Source organism: Saccopteryx bilineata, chromosome 6 (genome assembly GCF_036850765.1).
Source record: "Saccopteryx bilineata isolate mSacBil1 chromosome 6, mSacBil1_pri_phased_curated, whole genome shotgun sequence".
NCBI classification, from domain to species: domain Eukaryota; kingdom Metazoa; phylum Chordata; class Mammalia; order Chiroptera; family Emballonuridae; genus Saccopteryx; species Saccopteryx bilineata.
Genome location: NC_089495.1, coordinates 73,329,928 through 73,355,174, shown reverse-complemented (window position 1 = coordinate 73,355,174; position 25,247 = coordinate 73,329,928). Strand labels below are relative to the sequence as shown.

The 25,247-nt window shown below is 35.7% G+C and overlaps 1 protein-coding gene across 16 annotated transcripts in view; it reads right to left on the bottom strand.

Moving 5' to 3' along the window:
- The window catches only part of MYCBP2 (MYC binding protein 2), a 333,902-nt gene that overhangs the window by 188,621 nt on the left and 120,034 nt on the right, over nucleotides 1–25,247 (bottom strand). For all 16 annotated transcript variants that reach the window (XM_066236389.1, XM_066236395.1, XM_066236388.1 and 13 more), the window contains 8 exons: nucleotides 22,540–22,659; nucleotides 21,179–21,260; nucleotides 11,476–11,593; nucleotides 6,989–7,193; nucleotides 5,855–6,008; nucleotides 2,562–2,734; nucleotides 1,394–1,519; nucleotides 1,175–1,302 (listed from right to left, as the gene is read on the bottom strand). In XM_066236389.1, the coding sequence (XP_066092486.1) occupies nucleotides 1,175–1,302; nucleotides 1,394–1,519; nucleotides 2,562–2,734; nucleotides 5,855–6,008; nucleotides 6,989–7,193; nucleotides 11,476–11,593; nucleotides 21,179–21,260; nucleotides 22,540–22,659 (1,106 nt within the window). The remainder of the gene's footprint in view (nucleotides 1–1,174; nucleotides 1,303–1,393; nucleotides 1,520–2,561; nucleotides 2,735–5,854; nucleotides 6,009–6,988; nucleotides 7,194–11,475; nucleotides 11,594–21,178; nucleotides 21,261–22,539; nucleotides 22,660–25,247) is intronic.

Sequence of the window (25,247 nt, the reverse complement as noted above, 5' to 3'; positions counted from 1 at the left end):
CTAAGAATAGAACTACCATATGACCCAGCAATCCCTCTACTGAGTACCTACCCCAAAAACTCGAAAACAATGGTACATAAGGACACATGCACCCCCATGTTAATTGCAGCATTGTTCACAGTGTCCAAGACATAGAAATAACCAAAGTGTCCCTCGACAGAGGATTAGATAAAGAATATGTGGTACATATATACAATGGAATACTACTCAGCCATAAGAAATGATGACAGAGTGCCACTTACAATAACATGAATGGACCCTGAGAACATTATACTGAGTGAAATAAGTAAATCAGAAAAAGCTAAGAACTGTATGATTTCATGCATAGGTGGGATATAAAACTGAGACTCATGGACATAAATTAAAAGTGAAGTGGTTACCAGGGGGAAGGTATTGTAGGGGAGAGGACATGTGGGGAGTGGGTGGGAGAAAGAGTGCAAGAGGGACAAATATAAGGTGATGGAAAATGATTTTACTTTGAGTGATGGGTATACAACATAATCAATCAAATGCTATGGAAATATTTATCTGAAACCTATGTACTCTTACCAATCAATGTCACCCTGTTAAATTCAATTTTCTAAATAAAATTGAAAAAAAAAACATTAAGGCACTAACTATTGTTTTCTCTCTTATCCCCTTTCTGAGATGAATCAAGTATTGTAAATTTATGACTCTTGATTATTTTTAGTTTGTCTACCAGGGGAATCCATCTCCTAAACTCTATCACTCTGTATCTTTCACCTCTTCTGTAGACCCCAGTTCAGGAGTAATCATATCTGTTTTAATAGTATTTGGCATTAAAAATGCTAAAATATTTCTAAACTACATCAAAATGTCCCTGCATCAAAACAGTTGTGCCTCCTGTCATTTTGGGCTACAAGAAAGTAAGCACATAAAGAAGTACTGCTGTTCCTAGATCACTAGTTCGGCACAAAGGTCTGAGAGAGACTGTTAAAGTCTTTTTCAGTCTAAGATTATTGAAAAATCATCTTTCATTCATTTGCTCCCTTCTTACTTTTAACTTTTTATCGAGTTACTGATTTACTATTATTGTTAGATTTTGGCAGTTTCAGCTAGTCCTTTTTAAAAGAAAGTAATATATAAAATAATATACTAAGTCAAAACCAACATCTTCAAACAAAAAGGGGCACAGTGTCAATGAACTGCCTACCTTAATTTTAGCAGTATATTCTCCTCTGCCGCCAAACAGACCAAGACCACCAAGTAAAATATCAGTGTCAGCACTAAAACGTATAGCTTCTACTGAATGAGCAGAGTAACCCCAGCCCCCTCCATGACCTAAAAGAAAACAACAGGAGAATTTATGTTTTAAAATATTCATACATATTTCAGTTAGAAGAGAGTATTTTCTAAATGTAAATATACATACTTTCAAACCTGTTCACTACACTATAATCTTCTTTGGAATAAACCTTCATTACGGCTTGAGTCTCCTCTTCTGTACTTGCAACACCCATTTTTAAATCCTGCATAGTTGCCAACGTATCAAGACAACCTAAAAACAAAGAAGAATTGAGTTCCTTGAAATTACAATTTCCTATATTATTGATTAGATGCTATAACGGATAAATTAAAATAATAGATTACGAGTGTGCTCAACAAATCTTTTTATTTTTCTTTTAAGATTTTATTTATTTAGAGAGAGAAGGGGGTGGGGGAAAGAAGCAGAAATCATTGTTGTAGTTGCTTCTCATATGCGTCCCGACTAGACAAGCCCAGGGTTTTGAACCAGCGACCTCAACATTCTAGATCAGCGCTCTATCCTCTGTGCCACCACAGATCAGACAACAAATGTTCTAAGCCTTAAACAACATTTCACGGGCAAATACAACCAATAAACATTTTTGTCTGTGTGGGTAATTATTTAACTTTAACGGATGCTAGTTCTGGATGTTCACAATGATTACTAGGTGAAATCTGTGTGTGTTTGTGTGTGGGGGGGAATCAAGTAACATCTGTGATCTAGTAATTATAGTTAGGGATATGGTTTCACAATTCTACATGAACCTAACTGAATCTCTTTAAGGATAATTTTTAAAAGAAATAGAAGTTATATGTAAAAGTATAAAATTTCTAACAATATATAGAGAAAATGCTATATCTCAAATTAATTAAACGAGTTAATGTACTGTGTAAAACTGCTGTGTTAAGAAGTAGAATTTATAAAGTTAATATATTTTATAGAATTTTAAAATAATGTATATAAATATTATAATTATATATTTGAATATACAAGCTACATCTCTAAAGCTTATTTATTCAGGTTAAGCAAAAATTAGTTTTGAAAATCAACTATTAGACAAATTATATTTGGCTACTTTATTTGGGTATATATGAATCTTTTATGGTATTGGTATTAATCTAATATATTAGTTTCTGTAAGATATATCTCTTAATAGGACTTAACCTCTTTTGCACCTAGCATAATTATTTAACAAACATGACAAATTAGTATACAAATTTAAAGTCTCTTTAAAAAATAGCACACATTGATAAAAATTAGCTAAAATTATCTGATTATCAAATAGCAAGCATACCTAAAATGTGCAAAGCTGCATGAGATCGGGTGGTAAGAGCCCTTGATCCTGTTGGTAATGCGAGTTCAGGGCTCAGAATACTGCATCTGGACTGCATATCTGTTGCAGAAGGAAGTCTTGCATCAGCAACCACTGCATTGTAACACCACAGTTCTCTAGTATTTGGTCGAAACCTTTCAAGAAATAGAATAATTACAACAGTTCAACATACTGTTTCATTAAAAAAAAAATTAAGTATAATTGATGATACAGAAAATAACACAGGCCACTTAAATAGGACAAAATGCAGCTTATTACTTTTCATACCTGAACTAAACATATAAATAATTTGTCATTTTAAGCAAAATAATTTAAAGAAAACAGTAATATAGATCACAATATTTCATGAATATAGAGAACAGTACAGTTAACAATCTGATGTGTACATATACTGTATCTCCTCATGTATAAGACTCACCCCTTTTCAAAAACTTTTGGGTCTAAAAACTGGGTGCATCTTATACAGTGGTTGTAGACTTTTTACTTGCATTTCCTACTTTTTTGCACAGATGAGGAATTGTATTAATTTTATGATAAATAAAACTTGAGTTCAATAACTTTATGTGATACTTTTTCTTTTCAAATTTCTGGCCCCAAATTAAGGTGTGTCTTATACATGGGAATGCCTTATACAGGGGGAAATTCGGTAGATAGGAAGTATACATACAATAAAAATTTTTCATTTTAAAAGTTGTAAGACAAAGGATATATCAAAAGAAAACATGTAAAATATACGCATGAGGCAAAACAACAATATCACAATGTATAAGAGCTCCTAAAAGCCAGTAATAGCCAATCAATCCAATATTAAAAGTGGGCAAAAGCCATGGAATCTTGTTCTAAGAAAGCAAATACAAATAGAATTGTGTAGATGTTCAACCTTAATAATAAACAATAAAGCAGCAATAAAAACTATAAGGAACCCCAAATGCCTTATGATAGCTGTAAAATACAAATAGCCTACTACACAAAACAGCCAGAAATTAGGAAAATAAACTGAAACTCAGATCCTGATGAAAGAAAAACACCTTCTAGCTATTTTATTAAAACATAGGAGAAGACTGTCCTTCATCTTTTAATCTGTTTCGGAACAAATGGCTAAATGATCAAAGACAGGGAAAGGTATTTAAGATCATCTGTCCCATTGCTACCACCATATGTGAAAAAGGCAAGGTTCATCAACTGTATACTACATTTCTGAGTTCTGTTAAGAACTCACAGGCCCTGGCTGGTTGGCTCAGTGGTAGAGCTTCGGCCTGGCGTGCAGGAGTCCCGGGTTCGATTCCCGGCCAGGGCACACAGGAGAAGCACCCATCTGCTTCTCCACCCCTCCCCCTCTCCTTCCTCTCTGTCTCTCTCTTCCCCTCCCACAGCCAAGGCTCCACTGGAGCAAAGTTGGCCGGGGCGCTGAGGATGGCTCCATGGCCTCTGATTCAGGGGCTAGAATGGCCCTGGTGGCAATACTGCAACGTCCCAGATAGGCAGAGCATCACCTCCTGGTGGGCATGCTGGGTGGATCCCGGTCGGGCGCATGCGGGAGTCTGTCTGACTGCCTCCCCGTTTCCAACTTCAGAAAAATACAAAAAAAAAAAAAAAAAAGAACCCACAGAAATGGATTTCATCATACAATTAGCATCTTTTGTTCTACTGTTATATCTAGTGAAGAGAATAAATTTCTAATTTAGTGAATATATCCAGAAAAAAATTGTATACTGACAATTTTTACTTTTTGCAAATTTACTTCATTTGAAAATAAAACATTTAAGAATTATAGAAAATAGAACATCAATTTAAAGTCTGTCTGAGAAAGACAAGTATAGTATAATTTCACTTATATGGGAACCTAATGAACAAAATGAACTAACAAAATAGAACAGACTGACAGGTGTCAGAGGAAATGGAGTTGGAGAGCTGGGTAAAAAAGGTGAAGGGATTAAGCAAAGAAAAATAACTTATAGGCACAGACACTAGTGTGGGAATTTCATCAGGGAAAGGGGGATGAGGGGAAAAGGAGAAAGAGGGGGGATGGGTGATGATAGAGGGAAACTTGACTTGGATGGTTCAAACCAGAGTTTAATCTTTGGGTAACTAAATCTCTTGTACACTGACTTCTAATCAATAAATAATAAGGACAATTCTATCTTTAAACCATTAGCCTCTCTATCCCCTCCATTTTATCTAACTGTGACTGCTCTAATTTTGGTTCTTAGTACCTCACATCTTCGTAAGAATTACTATAAGATGACTCACTTCTAGTTTCTTATTATCTAATTTATATTGTAGAATGCTGACAGGGAGATCTAAAAGCACTACTCAAACTCAACTCTGGCCTCCAGGACTTTTAACAAAATACCCAAATAAGACAGTAAGCTGATCAGCAACCTAATGAGTACTACAATTCCTTCACTCTGCATGCACGCCTCACCTGATGGGACTGAAAGCACACACAGGCAGAAGAAGGAAGACAATGAAAAACTCTTTTTCTCCTCCACACACATTATACTTCATACTTTCAACTTACCTGAATTCCTGCCTATTAAGGCAGGCCAAAGAAACAATGCAAGAGGAGGAAAAATAGTAAGTGCTTTTGAAGAGACACTCCTCCTATTAGTAGTCAAAGCTAGAAACTCTAAGGGTAATTCTTTTCTTTACTCATTTTGTATGTAAAGCACCATAATGAATGTTAAACAAATACAATATAATTTATTGAGTCTCTTGTATACCTATATCCACCTCTACATTTTTATAATTTCTAGAGTTTAATAACCCTGCATATTTCTCTACAAATACAGGGATTTTGCTTTATGTACAATCCTGAAGGACAAACTTTAACCTTATTCTCTACTGTCTTTGGCATAATTTCCTCTACACAGTTGGTAACAGATATTTATGGCATTAAGAAACAGAATACATTCTATACAATTTAAATAGGACTGCTGACAGATTAAAAACAATTAACAATGAAACTCTTGAATGTAAAATTGCTAATTATAATCACAGAAGCAAAGAGTTTTATACTTCTATAGCACTTGCTATGTGCCTCTGCTTTAAGTTCTCCAATCCTCACAACAATCTATGAGGTAGATACTATTATTTTATAAATGAGAAAAGTGAGGAACACAAAGTCAAAGTAACTTCTCCAAAGGTACCCAGAAGGCAACTTGTGGAGCTGGGATAAACCAGAAGTCTTAGCACAAAAACATAATCTGATCAAAACTTATTTACTACTCTACTTTATAAACAGAGAAGCTTACCTCCAAATGACATCATATACAGGATCAAGACACACACCAAATCCTTGCAGATCCTCTTGTTCAGAGTCATTAAAAGTTTTACAACTTCCATCCACTTTATTTATCAGAAGACATTTAAATGGAGGAGGTTCTGTTATAGAAGCAGGTACCAAGCCTTGAGAGAAAATATTTACATATTTTAAAGATGCATTACCATTTTATATTTCCCCAACTTATAAGGTAAGTATTATTATCTCCACTTTATAGATAAAGAAACTAAAACTTAAAGAAGTTAAGTAACTAAAAATCCTTAAGTGGCAGAATTAGGACTAAAACCTCAGGTTGTTTAAACACATGTTTTTAATATCTACACTATAGTGCTCTACTATATAATTAATATTATGGACACAAGTATGGATTGCTAAGTTTGATTTATGTAACCTCTCAAATTAATAATTTCTATAATTTATTAACAAGAACCAATACAGGAAAATTTCTCTTTTCAAAAGGTTTTACTATACTACAATTTAGCTTATATTTCTACCACTCTCTTGGTGATAAATACTTTGTTTTTTAGATTTCCAAATTATTCCATTCTTCCAGCACACAAATATAAAAGGACACTTAAAAGCTTCCTTTAAATTTCTTCAGACAGCCCTGGCCGGTTAGCTCAGTGGTAGAGCGTCAGCCTGGCGTGCAGGAGTCCCGGGTTCGATTCCCGGCCAGGGCACACAGGAGAAGCACCCATCTGCTTCTCCACCCCTCCCCATCTCCTTCCTCTCTGTCTCTCTCTTCCCCTCCTGCAGCCGAGACTCCATTGGAGCAAAGTTGGCCCAGGCACTGAGGATGGCTCCATGGCCTCTGCCTCAGGCGCTAGAATGGCTCTGGTCACAAAAGAGGAATGCCCCAGATGGGCAGAGCATCACCCCCTGGTGGGCATGCCGGGTGGATCCCGGTTGGGTGCATGCGGGAGTCTGTCTGACTGCCTCCCCGTTTCCAACTTCAGAAAAATACAAAAAGAAAAAAAAATTTTTTCTTCAGACAAAGAAAACGAAAGGATACAAGGCTATATCTTACAATAGGAAAAAATGAATCATTTATTATTAATAAAAACAAGGATTTTTGGTGGGGATGTCGATTTGTTTTGGGTATTACCTATTATGTGTTTACTGGCAAAAATTTCTGATGTAGCCAGCACATGAGAATTAATAAGTGCTTCATCAATTCGTAAGAAAGTCTGGTCCCCACTTGCACCTATCCAAGTAGCTTTTCTTCCGTATTTTGATCCAATGTTCGGCATAGGAGCTGGTTTTGCATTCCAATATGGTACATCCAGAATTGGTCTGCCCAGCTGTCCTTTCTAAAAGATTAAATATTATTAAATAAACAATTTATAATTTTTTATAAAAGAGACAGTAGACAAGAACAGGTCTATGAGACATTATTACTCATCAATTTTTTAAAAATAAATTAAATTCATATAAAATTTGTACCAAACATTTATAAAGAAATAAAATAATTTTTATTATTCCTAGGAATTCTCCCCCTAATAAAAAATAAAGTACAGTATTAAAAAACTAACAAAGTTGAAATACTTTTCCATGTAAGTTATCTCCCTAAAATACTGTGACTGTTACCTACATTTAAATTAAAAATATAATACAAAATATGTTTAAAAATTAGTATTACAAATTGTTTATGGCATTTTAAATTGACAGTATCATAGAAAGTCTACTAATTCACAGTCTGAAAACATTTGGTTTAAAAGAACAAACTAATAAATGCTGCAACTGTGAATACAATTAGAAAGGGACATTTTTTTTCACATGTAAGTTATTTCATTTACTTCAAAACAAAAATTTCACTTGTTTCCAAACAAACAAAAAACTCAATAGAAAGGTATGACAGCTTAAGCCAGCGGTTCTCAACCTGTGGGTCGCGACCCCGGCGGGGGTCGAACGACCAAAACACAGGGGTCCCCTAAAGCCATCGGAAATACGTATTTTATTTAAAAATGTATTGTATAATAAATATGTATTTTCCAATGGCTTTAGGGGACCCTAAAGCTCTCCCCCCATACCAGTCCTCTTCCAAAATCCACTGAAGGGCAGAAAATGCTGCATCATGGCACCCAGGGTAATCTACAAGTAATGAGAATGAGAAACTATAGGGAAAAAAAAACAAAAAAACAAGAACAAGAGAGCCTGGAGCACTGCCAATAAATAGCCTGGTTATGTTTTCACCCAACTACCAGGTTTCTAGTGAGTTCTATCACTCCTTCTATCACCATAGCAAAAAAACACAGTCACAAATTGACTGTAAAAACACCTGAGCTTCAAGCCCTTGGATGAACCAGGGAAAGGTACAGTAACAAGCACATGACTGGAGAAGAAGCCAAAAAAAGTCAATGTTCATTCTCTTAATGACTATCCTTATTTTTTAACAAAAAAGAGGAGCATAAAAATGTAAATAGTGAGATAAGTACATTATATTTAGGGATACATTATGTGCTGGGCAAATGAGTTTGCAAAATATGTATTTTTTGAGTTTGTTCACTTTTAGTGTTAAAAAATGGTGCTGGGCAGAGCTAGGTATGTGATCTGTGAAACAGCAAATTACTTTCCTGCTTGGGCCATTGTCTTGCTAATGAGTGGAAGCCAAGATGGTAGAGAAAGAGAGAATGCAGAGCACTGAAGAAGCAGCAGAGTTTCTGTGGAGAGAAAGAAGGGAGAAGATGGACAGATGGGGAACCAGAGAGCTGAGGGGCTTTTGTGAGCTCTGCTGAGACTAGTGAGGCCTTTGATTCTAGAAGAAACCGAAGAAGATTCTCCTGGTTGTGGAACCGGAGAATGTGTCAGGGCTTTGGGAGCCCTGTGTGTTTGCTTGTCGGCTGGTATGAGACTTAAATAAAGAAATGGCCCATTTTTGGGCTCCAGTTTCTAAACCGTGTGCCCAAATCTAATGGGAACCTGCATGTGAATGGCCGCAATGGCGGTGGCCCCTGGCCTTACATTATGCTTTTGGAAAGAAAAGAAATTGATTATATTTTTCATTGACTCTTAAAATAAATATCTATTCCTTTATTATCAACCAACAAATGTAAAGAAAAGCAGACCAAAAATAGGATAAGATGCCTGGATAGCATCATATGGATTCAGAATATGGTCATAAATAAATCACTTTAATGAATTTATTATTAAAGTTCTCAACTAGGACTTCTAGGGCTAGAGGACAGTAATGATTGTCTGATTTCAAATATTACTATCAACATTCTCCCTAAAACCAACAGAAAAAGCAAATAAAATTACACATTAATCAAGCCTTCAGCAATTTTAGGAAAGAACAGATTTCATGACCTTTTAGGTTATCTGTAACCAGAGAAAAAAACAAATTGCAACAGAGTTTTCTCTAAGCACCTGCCACTGCAATCCTGAGGGGATGGAGAGCACAAAAGGGGAGGCCCAGGAAGGAGAGAGGAGTATGGAGGACTTAAGAAATGGCAATGGCAAAATCATTCCCCCCAAAAGAGAAAATCCAACCCTTAGTGTCAAAATACTAACTACAGGTAAGAGCTTGAAGGTTCATAGCACCAGCTTTAGGAAAAAGGCTTCCAAGTATGCAGGGTCATTTCTCCACCCACTTGACTGATATTAAAAGGTATGACAACACATTTTATTAACGAGACTATGGAGAAATAGGCACCCTTATACATTCCTGGTGAAAATACAAAACTGGGGTGAATTGATAGTATCTCATGCAGTGAATAGAGCATAGGCCTAGGATGCAGAGGACCCAGGCTCAAAACCCCGAGGTCAATGGCTTCAGTGTAGGCTCATCCAGCTTGAACGCAGGCTTACCAGTTTGGGCACGGGTTCGCTGATTTGAGTGTGGGATAATAGACATGACCCTATCATCGCTGGCTTGAGCCCAAAGTTGCTGGCTTGAGCCCAGGTAGCTGGCTTGAGCAAGGGGACACTAGCTCTGCTGGAGCCCCTCGGTCAATCGCATATGAGAAAGTAATCAATAAACAACTAAGGTGCCGCAGCAAAGAATTGATTGATGCTTCTCATCTCTCCCTTCCTGCCTGTCTGTCCCTATCTGTCCACCCCTCCCGGTGTCTCTCGCTTAAAAAAAGGAATATCACAAACTTACACAGCTATTAACTTTCAACCCAACAATCTTGCTTCTCAAAGAAACTCCTCTAACAATTTTCATTACTATTATTTAAAGATATTGAAAAGTACTTAAATGTCCAAGCACATAAAATTGATAGGATAAAATGTATTTTCACAGTGGAATATTATGTAGATATAAATAAAAAAGAATAACAGATCTTGAGACTCTGGTCAAGATAATGAAGCAGATAAACTCTGAGCTAGTCTTCTCCCATGACTTCATCAAAATTATATAGTAATTAAATTATAGAGCACCTATCATTGAGAACCACCCAAACACTAGTCGAAAAGAATTCCTACAAATAAGAGCAAAAAGAAGAAACTACATCTAGACTGGTAGTAGGGGTAGAATCGTGAACTGGGCAGGTCCCACGCCTGTGGCGTGGCAATTAAGACCTCGCAGGGGCATCTCAGTTTCTGAGGTTCCCACTGAAGAGTAAGGGTCCCAGCCTCACACTGGGCTCCCCAGCTTAGGGAACCAGTGCTGGCAAGAGGAGACCCCACAACATATGGCTGTCAAACCAGTTGGGACTGTGTTGGAAAAAGACAAAGGGCTATGGGACTGAGATGCTCCTTACAAAGGGCTGGCCCATAAACTCACTTTCTCATAAACTCACTCATTCTAAGCACCAGCAGAGGCAGCAGCTCAAATTGCCAGGGACACACCTAGAGGAACTAAATAACCTTTCTATGTTGAGGGGAATATGGGGGAGGGGGGATACATTCGGGGCGACACTAGAATCTATGTAAACACAATAAATTAAAATCAATAAAAATAATTCCCAAATAAAGATTTTTTTTTTAAAGTTCACATTCAAAACTTCTAATAATCAGCAGTTGCAAATTACATTCCAGGGACTTAGGTTCTGAATATTTATCCACATCAGAGATGGTACAGGCTTATCAGCAATCTTATGCAGCTTTTCCTTGAGCTCTGCTATACTCACACTATAATAAATTCTCAGAGCATTTTCACTGTTCTCAAGCTTTGACAAAAAGAGACGACAGACAGGCAAACAGACAAGAGACACAGAGATTGAGAAGGAAAGAAAAAGAAAACTATAATTTAACAAATCTAGTAAGAAAACTAGGCTTTCAAAAAGTTCTAAAATAGAATTCTACATGTTAAGAAAAAATAAATCTTTACAAATTAGATGAGAAATAAGTTTTCAAACAGCAGAAATAGCTCTACTGAACATTTAAAGGACTTAGACCTGTAATAAACATGTCTATTTTGAACACAGCTGTTAAATTCAATAAATTCTAATGCTAACCTAGAGAAGCAATTATTTCAAAGTAATGTCATTTGGGTTTTGCATGCATTGAAGGTGGAGACAGGAAATATGTATATGTAATAATTATAATACTGTGTAACAATTTCTTTGAAACCAGAAAAAACAGCTAACATAGACAAATTATAAGTCAATGATACAATGCAATATTATTAATGATTTAAAAATTCCTTACAGAAAAGCTTCCGAATGTGAAGACCTGTCCATCCATTAAAAGTACTGCCGTATGGTTGCTGCCTGCAGTAACCTGTGTGCTAGGGCCTGGCAATGCTTGAACAAGAGTGGGACATCCCCTAGGTTAAAAAATAGTAATAGTAAGTCAATACCTTACAAGATCCAACTGAAATAACAAACGATAAACAATGCAATAAGGAGAAGAAGTAACAGGCACTAATAAGAATATTCAGTAAAAACTTGTCTAAGTGCTATATGCCTGTCTCTATTCTAGGTGCTCAGTATACAAAGATGAAAAAAAATCACTGACTTTAAAAGAACTTATTTAAAAGATTTCCTGAATTTATTACCCTAATTATAGATATAATTTTTAATTTTTCTCAAAGATTAATGCTACCTTTGCTGCAGAAGGAAAAATTTTTAAATCTTTTACAGTGAGTGGCATATTAGAGATCTCTATAAATATTTGTTGGATGAAATAATCAAGCGATAATTTAACAAGAACTCACTCCAGGCACTATAAGAAACAATCTTATGTACTCTTTTCTACTTTTTTCCACTAGGCTATAATTTAAGATTTTAACACAGTAGTTAATGAATCAGAATACAGTGTTAACGAGAGGTACTATATATAGCAGTGGCTAAAAGCTTAAACTTAGTGTTAGATTGCCTGGGTATAAATCCTGGCTCCATCAAATAATAACAACATAACCATGACTCTGAACAAGTTACTTATCCTTTTTGCGTATCATTTTTCTCTGCTATAACAATGGAAGATAAACAATATTTAACCAATAGGATTCTTATGAACACTAAGGAAGTTCACATATGTCAAGCATTTGAATCAGTATCTGGCACACAGCTAACACTTAATAAATAGTAACAATTATAATAAATATATTTTTATCCATTCTTGTATCACTTTATTTACCATTTTTAAACATTTTTAGTAATCATTATCTGTAATTAGAATAATCATCAGTATAGAAATAGTCTACACCATAATAAAAGAGCTATTTTGAGAAAATGTTACACTATAAATTTTTTTTAATTACATAAAATACATATTCAATAATTTTCAGGCTGCAATGAAAAAGAAATCAAAAAAGGCAAAACTAGCAGCTGGAAACTTAATTTAAAATATTTCACAATAACTGAGTTATGATGAAGGCACAAACTAGGAACAGAGTGAAGTGAAAGGAATGAATGAACTTGATAGGTATGCGAAGAATAGAACTGATGAGACTTGGCAAATAACTGATACGAGTCAAGAATGGTTTTTTGCTTATGCAACAAGGTATATGGTAATAACATTCTTAGAGCTTAAGAATGAATGAAGCCTGACCAGGCAGTGGCACAGTGGATAGAGTGTTGGACTGGGATGTGGAAGGATCCAGGTTTAAGACCTCGAGGTCGCCAGCTTGAGTGCGGGCTCATCTGGTTTGAGCAAAGCTCACCAGCTTGGACCCAAGGTTGCTGGCTTGAGCAAGGGGTTACTCGGTCTGCTGAAGGCCCAGGGTCAAGGCACATATGGAAAGCAATCAATGAACAACTAAGGTGTCACAACAAAAAACTAATGATTGATGCTTCTCATCTCTCTTCGTTCCTGTCTGTCTGTCCCTATCTATCCCTCTCTCTGATTCTCTGTCTCTGTAAAAAAAAAAAAATGAATGGAGATGATTAAAGATAGAAAAGAAGAGACCCTGGTTTTCATTCTGAGTCTCTTCTAACACTTTTGGTACAGACAGAAAAAAGGAAAGGTCATAGAAATCTAGGACATACCAGAGAGAGAACGAACTCTGGGAAATGTGATATGAAGAGGAAGGGTCACTAGAAGGTTTCAAAAGGGGGGAAATAATCTACATGTCAAATGCTCTGGAGAGACATATAAGTGACCACTTGATTTTTTAGCAAAAAGAAAAGTCTTTATGGTAGGAGTAGGCATAACACTGAAGTAGATGACAAGTTAACATTAGGACCAGACACTATGCAAAATCCCTTTGACCCCAAATGCAAGGAAGTAAAGGCAAAAATAAATGAATGGGATTATAATGAACTAAAATACTTCTATATAGCAAAAGTAACCAACAACAAAACAAAAGACAACCAACTGAATGGGAGAAGATATTTTCAAATAACAGCTCTAATAAGGGGTTAATATCCAAACTATCTAAAAAACTCATACAACTCAACATCAAACAAACAATCCAATTTAAAAATGGGCAGAGGACCTAAACAGACAGCTCTCCCAAGAAGACAAACTGCCAAAAGATATATAAAAACATGTTTACCTTCACTAGCTATTAGGGAAATACAAATCAAAACTACAATGAGATACCACCTGTTAGAATGGCTATTATCAACAACACAGGTGATAACAAGAGGTGGAGAGATTGTGGAGAAAGAGGCACTCTCATTTACTGCTGATGGCAATGTAAAATGGTACAGCTACTAAGGAAAACAGTATAGCAGTTCCTCAAAAATTAATAGAATTGCCATATGACCCAGCAATTCCTCTTCTGGGTATCTATCCCCTAAAAGCACTTGTAAACATTTATTTTCAAAAATATACGCACCCTTACAGCACTATTTACAGTGGCAAAGACATGGAGACAACCAAAGTTTCCATTGACAGATGACTGGATAAAAAAGATATGGCACATATATACAATGGTACTCTGCCATAAGAAAAGATAAAATACTACCAGTTGTGACAACATGGATGGACCCTGAGAACATTATGCTAAGCAAAATCAGTCAGTCAGGAAAAGCTAAGTACTGTATGATTTTGCTCACAGGTGGGTTATGAAACTGAAAATCATAGACACAAGCAACAACTCTGGTGGTTACCAGAGGGAAGGTGGTGAAGGAGGGTAGTAAAGAGTAAAAGGGGCCAAATATATAGTGACAGAAAATGACCTGTCTTTGGGTGTTGGGCACACAATGCAATATACAAATCATGTATCATAGAAATGTACATTATGAAACCTATATGATCCTATTAACCAATGTCACCCCATAAACTTAATAAAATAAAAATAATGAAAAATCATTAATTAAAAACAAAAGAATCTCTGTAGGAAAAAGGAAAAGAAAGAACTAACATCTAAAGGGAACAGGAAGCTGAAGGAGAGGCTTTGTTCCCACAAGACAATAGAGATTTGAGGAAGTTTAAAAGGTTGATTAAAAATAAAGTGGCTAAAGATACAGGTCAAAGAGGAGACAAGAAACAAAACTTGATTCCTAGGGACATGGTAGATAAGCTTCCTAACATAGACAAGACCAGAGCTCTCTCTTTCAATGTTACATTAAAAAGGAACAAAGTAGTAGTATGGATGCAGGTAGGTTTACAGAGTTGGCAGGCTCAAGAATTTCCCACCTAATAGTTTTTATTGTTGTCCCAACAAAGGCCATATGCTGGAAGGAAAAAGGAAATAGGTGAGCAGAGAATTTGAATATTACAGAAAAATATTCAATGAAGATGAATGGAACAAATAATATACCTACACCAGAAGCTTAAAATCCAATCCAAAGGGCTTTGTGAAGTCTTTAAATGAGCTTCAAGAGATCTGTGAACCTCCTAAATTTGTGAGTCAATTTTTATGTATATATTCTTTTATCTATTTATTCTGAAAAGAGTACATATCTTTCATCAAATTCTCAAAAGGTCATAAACTAAATAGTTCAAAACTACAAAACAGGGAGATTACTGCCCATTACGGTAGAATTGGTTGAATTTGGAAACCATGTAACAATCTGTATATGTGCAGTTATTTATATTTTTTTCAGATGCCTGTTAGACATAGAAAATATAGATAGACTGATTCATGCTTGAAATCTTACCATGATTTAGTATCAAGACCAAGAAGGTCAGAAAATTGAGGATAGTGGTAAAAGTCTAGGTGAACAAAATAAATAACAATTTCTTTTTCTTTCTTTCTTTTTTTTTTTTTTTTTTAGTGAGGGGAGGGGAGGCAAAGACAGACTCTTTCTTGCATGTGCACCAACCGGGATCCACCCGGCAAGCCTACTAGGGGGCGATGCTGTACCCATCTGGGGCCTTTGCTCCTTTGCAACTGGAGTCATTTTTTTTTTTTAAGCACCTGAGGTGGATACCACGGAGCCATCCTCAGGGCCAAGAGTCAACTAACTCCAATCGAGCTATGGCTGCAGGAGGGGAGGAGAAGAGAGACAGAGAGAGAAGCGAGAGGGGGAGTGGGGGAGAAGCAGATGGGTGCTTCCCCTGTGTGTCCTGGCCGGGAATCGAATCTGAAACATCCACTCACGGGGCCGACGCTCTACCACTAAGCCTAGCAGCCAGGACAATAAATAACAATTTTTAACTTAGGTAGGAAATTAAGTAAAAAGGGTGAAAGAGAGTAAAAAAGTAGAGGGCTATATAGAGAATAAAGTCAATGGCCAAGTAAAGTAAAGTTAAGTAACAAAAGAAACTGTTATCAGATTATAGGTTATATAAACTTAAGAATTCAGAGCTGGCATGACCAGGAGGTGGCACAGTGGATGGGGCATTGGACTGGGATGTGGAAGACCCAGGTTCGAGACCCTGAGGTCGCCAGCTTGGGCACGGGCTCCTCTGGTTTGAGCAACACTCGCCAGCTTGAGCCCGAGGTCACTGGCTCAAGAGGGGGGGGTGTCACTCATTCTGCTGAGCCTCCCTCCCCCCCCCCCCCCCCGGTCGAGGCACATGTGGGAAATTGGTCGATGAGCAACTAGGGAGCCACGATGGAGAATTGATGTTTCTCGTCTCTCTCCCTTCCTGCCTGTCTGTCCCTATATATCCCTCTCTCTGACTCTGTCTCTGCCACAGAGAAAAGGACAAAAAAAAAAAAAAAGAATTCAGAGCCAGAGCTGTGTGTGCTAGATCCAGGTCTTGGGAACAACCACCATAAATATGGAAGTAAAGTTTTTTAGATATAAGAATGTCAGGTAAGTATATGGTATGGAATCATTCACATGGATATTAAAATCATTCACGAGCATGACAAGACAGACTGAGAAAATGCTATGAGGCAGATACTAAATTTTCAATGTATGAAAGGCAGTGACTGAAAGGTAGGTGGGTAGGTAATAAAAGCGGAATAGAGCATAACAGAGTCATATGATTAAGAAAGTGGTAAAAGGTGGAACGGTTCTCCCACTCTAAGACATGGGAAGTTTCAGCAAATAAACAATTACCCCTTCAAAAGGCTGCTTGGTAAACTAATGCTCTCATAGAAATGTCCAGTTCAATTCAAACAAATAATAAAATGGAAAGTTCCTATAACTGTTTACTTGTCTGCTGTTTACAAAGCACTTCTACATATGAAATATATCATTGCTTGATAAAATAATTCTATAGGTAGATCTAGATTTTCCCAAGGGTTAGTGGCAGGTCTTCTAATATATTACCTTTGAACTCTTTCCATGATACTAGTGAGCCCATTTATTAAATAATTTGGAAAACAGGAAGAACAGAAAAGAAAAACTGTGTGTGTAGGTGCATACCAACACTTTAAATATACTATGTTAATTCTTCAGCAATCTTTACTTAAACTAAAGCTTGGTAAATTACTGTATATAGTTGGTAAGAGATGAAGCAAAGATTTGAACCTTGTCTAAATTGGTCCAAACACTGTGATGGGATAAAATATTAATGCAGAAGGATAACTGTAAAGCAAGAGAAAGACGAAACTCAGAAACACTGAAAGAACTAGCAAAATTCCACTGGAAAAGGAGAATAAAGACATCTATACTATACAGTCTCTTTCCCAGCATTCAGGTTTAAGCTGACTGAAAATGGTAAATGAATTTAGAATTTGGAAATTTAGGAGCTTACTGGACAAAATAAACAAAAAAAGAGAGCTGGTAGATTCATGGCATGAGTGAATACATAAAAGCCCTCATAAGCTCTCTGACATTCACTCTAATAAGCAGCAATAATAACAGGTAACATTTATAGAGCACTTACTGTAGGGCTAGGCCCTGTGGTAACATGCATTATCTCACTGAATTCTCACAACAACCTTCCGAGGAAAATATACTTACTCTCATTTAATAGAGAAAGAAACTGAGACACAGGAAAGTTGAATAACTTGGCCAAGGTCATATAGGTACCAAGTGAAAGAATCAGGACCCAAACTAGAGACTGAATTCAGTCATTTTGGTAAGTCAACACATTAAATAAAGAGAATATGAGTAACATTTTTTTTTATCTTACCACCATACACACTGCAATATTTATCTTATATTAATCACACACTACAATGTGTGCTATACAATAAATTCCAGTGAAAAAGCATTTGATTACTAGAAAGTTAAAAAAAAAGAGCCGCCCACTGTACACTTATTTCAACTATATAAATATTTTGCTTTGTGGTAATTTGTATGCAATAGGGGCTTCGTTCCTCTGGGATTGCTTCCCCATATAAGTGGTCAATTCCTCTCTGAATTAATAACACAACTCTTGACTCCTGCTTCCCAAGTCCCAATAGATCCAGACAGAGTAACTAGAGCTTATAGCAGAAACAGTTTTGACTAATATTTGTTTAATCCATCAGGCTCAGTATACAGGCATTATTTCATTTAGCTTTCCCCACACCACATATACTCAGTCGTACAGTTAGACTCAATCTAGAGAACCAGGAGTGGAAATTTATATATTGGAAAAGAACAACTTTGGGCGGTAAAAGCAAATTCCACCAGTTTTAATCTTAACAAACTCTAATATTTTATTTTCAACAGGAAATGCTATCATTTTTTTATAAAAATGATAAATTAAAACTATTGAACACATTTAGGAGATTGTTATGACACTGTAACCTGAGCCAGTCACTGCAAATCAAGGAATGTTATTTACTGATATAATCAGGACCATGTAATAATGTTTCTTTGGTAACGTCTTCATTTTAAAAGCTGACATGAGCACGTTCCCATTCACCAACCATTACACTTTAATGTGGTCTAGCAGGATCTTGTGCTTATTCTGTTCATTTTTCATATTTCAGTTACCTGAGGGCTGGGATTTGATTATAGTCATGATTTCCACAATTTCCCTTCTATGTAGTCAAGACCCTGAAATATAACTATTTGCCAATTTTCTGTGGGATGACATCCAAGTACGGTCAGATCTGTGAAGTACTCTCCTTGCTGCCCACCTAACTGATGTTTCATCACATCTAACTGCAATGCAATTCTCCCAGTTTATATCATGACTTACAAAATAATCACCAACTAAATAACAACAGCAATAATGATGATGATGGTCACAATAATAATAATAAACCCTCTTTTGTGTCATGCATCTTCAGTGAAAAACAGAAAAGTTATGAAATTCTTCTCTATACAAACTAGTACAAGTCCTGACTCAGTCTATACATATTAGAGAGGCCTTTCAACTGTGAAGCAAAATATCTGTTACCTCTAACACCTGTGATGGTAACTGCTCAACCCTGCAAGCCATTCATATTCTGTCAGATCCAATGTCCAATATCCAAACATCATATATAGTGACATTTGATAAAGTAATTTTGCCAAATACCTTTTGCTCTTTTTATTAGCACAGTATTTGTCACTAAGACTGTAATAGTTCTACAAACCTTTTGACCACAGTGTCAAATGTATACTGTTATTGTATATTTAGTGTTCAACTGAATCATACCTCAATTTTCTCCTCTCATTAACAACATTGATCAAAGTAACTGAGGACATTTCCATTTTATTCCCATTTTGTGTGCACTATAAATGGATCTGACCTTACCCTCCAGGGACAGATAATAGTTCTCAATCCTAGATGAGCATCAGAATATCTGGAGAGTTTTAAAAAAGGGAAATGCCACCCCTCACCCCAAAACACACCTCTTAGAAATTCTAGATGTAGAATCCATACATGATATGCTTGAAGTTCCCCAAGTAAATCCAGTGTGCAGCCAGGATTAGGAATCAATATATTTGCTCTATAAATGGCATACATACTTCCATCCCTGCCACAGTAATGGAGTAGTTTCAGAATAAAGTAAAAATACTGGATTTTATTTAATGATCAGAGTAATTCACTGTATGTGAATGAGAAACCATATAGGTCCTGTTGATTTGGTAGATATCTTATAAATACAAGGGATAATATTATATATAGGCAGAACTGAAAGACAAAGAGAAGGTTCATGTGGCAAACTGAATTGATGAGTTAAGTCTGGCCTGAAGCTGCCTACATATGTCCAGCCTTCATAACTAAGCCTGGTTTCAACAGTGAGCAGCCACACATGTGCATCACTCATATCTTCAAGACAATCTGGGCAGGGAACACAGCTGACTGAGCCTCCGATGCTGTCCTTTTGGATCCATGAGGCCATTCTTTACCTGGGATGCTAACAGCCTGTGACTGAGCCCGGTGAAGGTATTAACACTGGCCCATGCTGCCCAGTTGGGGGCTCTTTGAAAGGCAGCAGTGGCTTGAGGACACCCCATTGGCCTGGCTGAAACTCTCATAATCCAGACTCTTTCTACTCCATACCTCTTCCTTCTTTTTTCCCAGGGTCGCATCTACACTGTATCTGGAGGTTTTCCCTTCCTAGTCCTGCTCTATTCCCTTTTATCATTCACAGGAGCTTTCTCCCAATAAATTCTTTGTACATCTAATCTTGTCTTAGTATCTTCTAGGAAGACCTGAACTAATAAAGAACTTTTTATACTCTTGATCACAAGCACTCTCATTAAGTAGGATATGGATTTAGCTGCTGTAATGAAAGCCAAAGTTAACAGGGACTTAAACAAGACAGAAGTTTCTCTCTCAGGTAAGCATCCAACTGCAAGAAGCAGATATGAAAGTCCCACAGTGTCAGGGACCCAGAAAATTGCTACTATGTAGCTCGCCCATTCTCAATACATGATTCCCAACTTTTGATCACCATGATGACTTCTCCAGTTCTCGCCACCACGCATGAATTCCCAGCAGCAAACAGGGAGGGGAGAAGGGGAAATAAAGGGTATTCCCTTTTAATAGCCTGGTTCCAAAGCCGTATGTTTCTTTAGTATACAGCGCCTTATCTTGCTGCAATGGAGGTAGGAAAATAAGTCTTTAGCTGCCTGTTCATGTCACCAACTAAGAGTTGACTACCAATTGAATAGAAAAAAATGGATATTAGCACATATCTAGCTGTCTCCACCACAATCAGCTTCCCTCAACGCTGAATAAGTCAAAACAGTTTCTCTAAGAGATCGTTATGTTTTACTTAAAAATTATTCAAAGCTTCTATAACTTCTTTTTAATTTTGGACCAGAATTTCCAAACATACAACATTAAGGAATATAAATGAATCCACTACTGATTTTTTAAAATTTAATTAGGAGATATTTGATGTTTTTTCAATTGCATGAGCAACCTTTAAAAAGATAATAATTATTAGAAATATAGTAGGATTTTTGTGATAATCATAATCATGCACATTTTAACTATATAAAATGTGAATAAACTTTTCTACTGAAATTACAAATGTATCTCCACAAAAGCACTCAACCATAAAATCAAGAATCACCTATAATACACAGGCTACCCTCTGTAAAACAGTGGTATAAATACTACTTCAAGTATAGAGATATATAATTAGAAAAAGGGAAGGAGGAAGCGAGAGAGGGAGAGAAGGAAAGAGGGAGGGAAGGAGGAGGAAAGACTTTAAAACCCAGTATTTTAAAACAAAAAGCTAGAGTACCTGGAATTGACATCCCCATGTCCTAGCTGCCCGTGCTGCCCATATCCAAATGTGTACACATCTCCGTTTTCCATTAACACCACTGGAAAAAAAAAGTTCTATCATTTCATTATGTGCATTTTATATTTCTATCACATTATAGTAAAAGCAGTGTAATTTTCACTATTTAATCTTTACAGAGCCATTAAAATAGGCAATTGAAGCAAAAGTTCATTTTTAACAAAAATATTTTAGTTCTGTAAAATTTTGTGTAGGTTATAAAAGTACATATTTTTCATAATACATATTTTAAAATTTTTATAAATGTCATTTAATAACATTAACATTTAATAAAACATTGGTTTGGGTTAACAGTAAATTTTTTAAAATAATAACTACATATAAAATATAGTTCTCTCATATCTTGGCTAATTATATAAATAGCAGACAGATTTTAGCTCTGCATAATTATGTACATACACATCAATAAAATGTCAGAACTTTAATATCTCTCAATACCTTATCAAATAGGGAAATATATTTAGCATCAAAAGGAATTAACATTTTTTAAATAAAGGTTGAATAGTACAATCTAAGCTACATAACCTAAATGCAATACTTTACTAAGAATTTAATTATTTACTACATTAAAAAAAATTAATTTGTTGGCCCTGGCCAGCTGGCTCAGTGGTAGAATGTAGGCTTGGCATGTGTAAATCCTGGGTTCGATTACCAGCCAGGGCACATAGGAGAAGAGCCCATCTGCTTCTCCTCCCTAACCCCCCCTCTAGTTTCTCTCTGTCTCTCTCTTCTCCTCCTGCAGCCAAGGCTCCACTGGAGCAAAGTTGGCCCGGGAGCTGAGGATGGCTCCATGGCCTCCACCTCAGGCACTAGAATGGCTCCCGTTGCAAAAGAGCAACTGCTCAGATGGGCAGAGCATCACCCCCTGGTGGGCATGCCAGGTGGATCCCGGTCGGGTGCATGAGGCAGTCTGTCTCCGCCTCCCCCCTTCTCACTTCAGAAAAATACAAAGAAAAAAAATTTAATTTATTGATGTGCATTTCTCATTGAACAGTAACAAAATAGGGGACCAGATTAAAAAAAAATCACAGAATTCTAGAGTCTAAAAAAATTTCAGGGATTATTTCATCTACAGGAATTTTCTGAATTGAATTGTAATATAAATCCATCAGAAGACAGACTAGAAGTTAGATCTCTAGTCAAGTATCTATTCCAGCATGCCATAGATTTTAAAAGGGATTCTGTAATAAATACAAAGTTTTTAACACACAGTTAACAGATTGTATTCATCTATACTAAACAAATATCTGATTTAGCACAATTGTAAAAATGCAGTTATACCCTAAATTTCCAGCTGCTACCTGAATGGTGAAATCCACAGGTGACTTGCACTGCCCGGAGCTCACAATCAAATCGCACTGAGCCAGGAGGGTATGTTGTGATTTTACTTGCATCCTTTTCTCCTCGTTCTCCACTTCCATCTGTTAAGTGTCATAATTTATCATTAAGCCATTATTCATTTTCCAAATAAAACTTTAAAACAGTTTAATATGGAAGAACAAGAGAAAATTGTTAAAAGGAACAAGCAAGAAGAATCTGCAACTGTTAGAAGTGATAGATCAAGAATCTACCTGCAAAGAAGCAATTTTGAAAAGATATAGTACTATATATTTGTTTGAAAATATTGCTAAACCAATAAAAAGAGATCGAGTTATGAATAAAACCTATTAAGCATATCAGTTATGTAATATAAATGGGTCATTAAATTACAGAAACAAAATTCTTAATGTAATAATTTATATGGGAAAATTTAGTTTGCACAAAAGTAACTGCATGCAAAATCATTTAACTATTTTTTTATACTTAGTGATATTGTTAGTACTAGTCATTAAAAAAAATCCTAGTTGACTCACAAGTGACTTAGATTTCCCAAACAATCTTAGAAAGGCTAACCAGTCGACCAGTATTGCTAAACTCAAACTTTAAAAATTTATTAATACTAAATAGCTTTACACAATATATCGTAGTTCAATGGCTTACTCTCATTCATTCATCTTTCCTGTTCCACCTTGCCCCACCATCACTCTGCTTTGTGCTTTTTCTTCTGACGCCCAAGCACTAACTACTCTCAACTAAATCTTTCTGATTTCATTCCCATTTTTCCTTCTCTCTTCTTATAATTTCTCCTTAAGCTTGCTTTAAACCCTCCCTGTTTTCTATACTTGACTTTAAATATTCTGGCATTCTAACCATAAAATTAAAAAGCATACTCCAGAACATAAAAACTTTAACTGGAAATGTGTAAATAAAGAAGGCAATTTATTTTTCCTAATCTAAAACTATACATTAAAATATGACCTCTGTATCATCAAGATTCAAATTACTTGCACATGGAATGTCAATATAGAAGAAATTTCAAAAGGTCAATTAGTCTAAGCCACTCTCTTGTGGCATAACAACTCTGAACAAGTGTGTTCAGCAAATACACATGTGGAGCTACAGACACACATTTTTTATTCTGTATTTTCACTGCCCATTTTAGAATAAAACAAAATAAATCAAATTATTTCATGTTATTATCCCTTTTTATCTAATATTTCTAACCATCAGTAATATCCAAGTAAGACAAAATTGGCCTAAATTATGATTTTCCTTTCTATAAAACAAAAGGACTATCATTTTGAAAAGCTTTAAACTCTTTATAACACTAGGACAGTAAAACCTCACTAATTCGGAATAATACAGAATGGCTGGCCTATATGACTTACTGAAAAGGTCTCAATCACAGAATAATTAAGTAAAAATTCAGTTTTATTACCTTGTTCAAGCAGTACAGACTACAGATTAAACTAAATGCTACAATAAATAAAAAGTTGTCAAAATAGGCCTATATAACATAAAAATGTACCATAAACATAAAAGTCCTTTAACATACAAGAATTAATTGCTCGGCCCAGAGGTTGAAGGCACGTTGAAGGAATCCTTTATTTCTTGAGCCCTTGGTTTGAAAAGCTAGTGATTTTAGACAGGTTTCCCCTTATAAGTATGACCCTGAAAATTCAGAGGAAGAAATTACTTTGAATTTTTACTCAAAAAAGATCACAAATACTGCATCTGAAGTATCATAAATTCTGAATTAGTGAGAGGTTTTACTATAATAGGATCAAGAATATGATTCCACTTCTGCTAAATTGTCTAATGTGGGTTTGCCAAGAAAGGATGGGCTCCAAAAAACCCAAAAAAACCCCAAAACCCCACAACATTTAGTTTCAGTCCATCCAAAACAAAACATACTCTTAGTTCAAAGATTCCTCAACTTGGTAAGACAGTGGAATGGTTAAACATAAACAAGGGCCTATATTAAATAAGCAAGCAAGCAGCTTCCAAAGAGTATTTAAGTAAGATGAAAGATATATAGAAATTTCACAGCTTTATCACCACTGGTAAAACATCTAATTATTAAAACCAAATCTGATTTAACAAAGAAAACAAATTGTGTTCATATGATTTTGCCAGACTTAACTAAATTCAATATTCCAAGTATCATTCCACTTTATATAAATGGATTGATGCCCAGTTATAATCTTTTACCTCTAAATTTAGTATTTTACCCTCTCTTTTCAGTCAGAGATTAAATATAAATACAAATCCCACAATAGAGACATAGCATCAGGGAAGGAGAAAAAAAAGCCTAGTAATTTACTGATTAAAACCATAGTGATCAAAAGTTGCAGCTAGTATTTAAAAGTAAAAATAATAATAGAAACATTTTGTTCAAGCTCATCTAAATAAACATGTATTTACATTAAATAATTATTAAAAATAATGAAAATATTAATATAAATAAAATAGGAATGAGGCTTTTGATCATTATCAGCAGCAGTGACAGAATTTTAAAATATATATACTGTATCTGTATTTGATGTGAGTTAAAAAAATGAAATACCATTCTAATACTTTAGAAATTTATAAAAGTTTATCAAAGATAAATGGTACCTAATATATAGCCAAAAATTTAGTTGTAAATTCCAAGTAAAATTCAGGAAGATTAATTCTAATCAAGTTCATT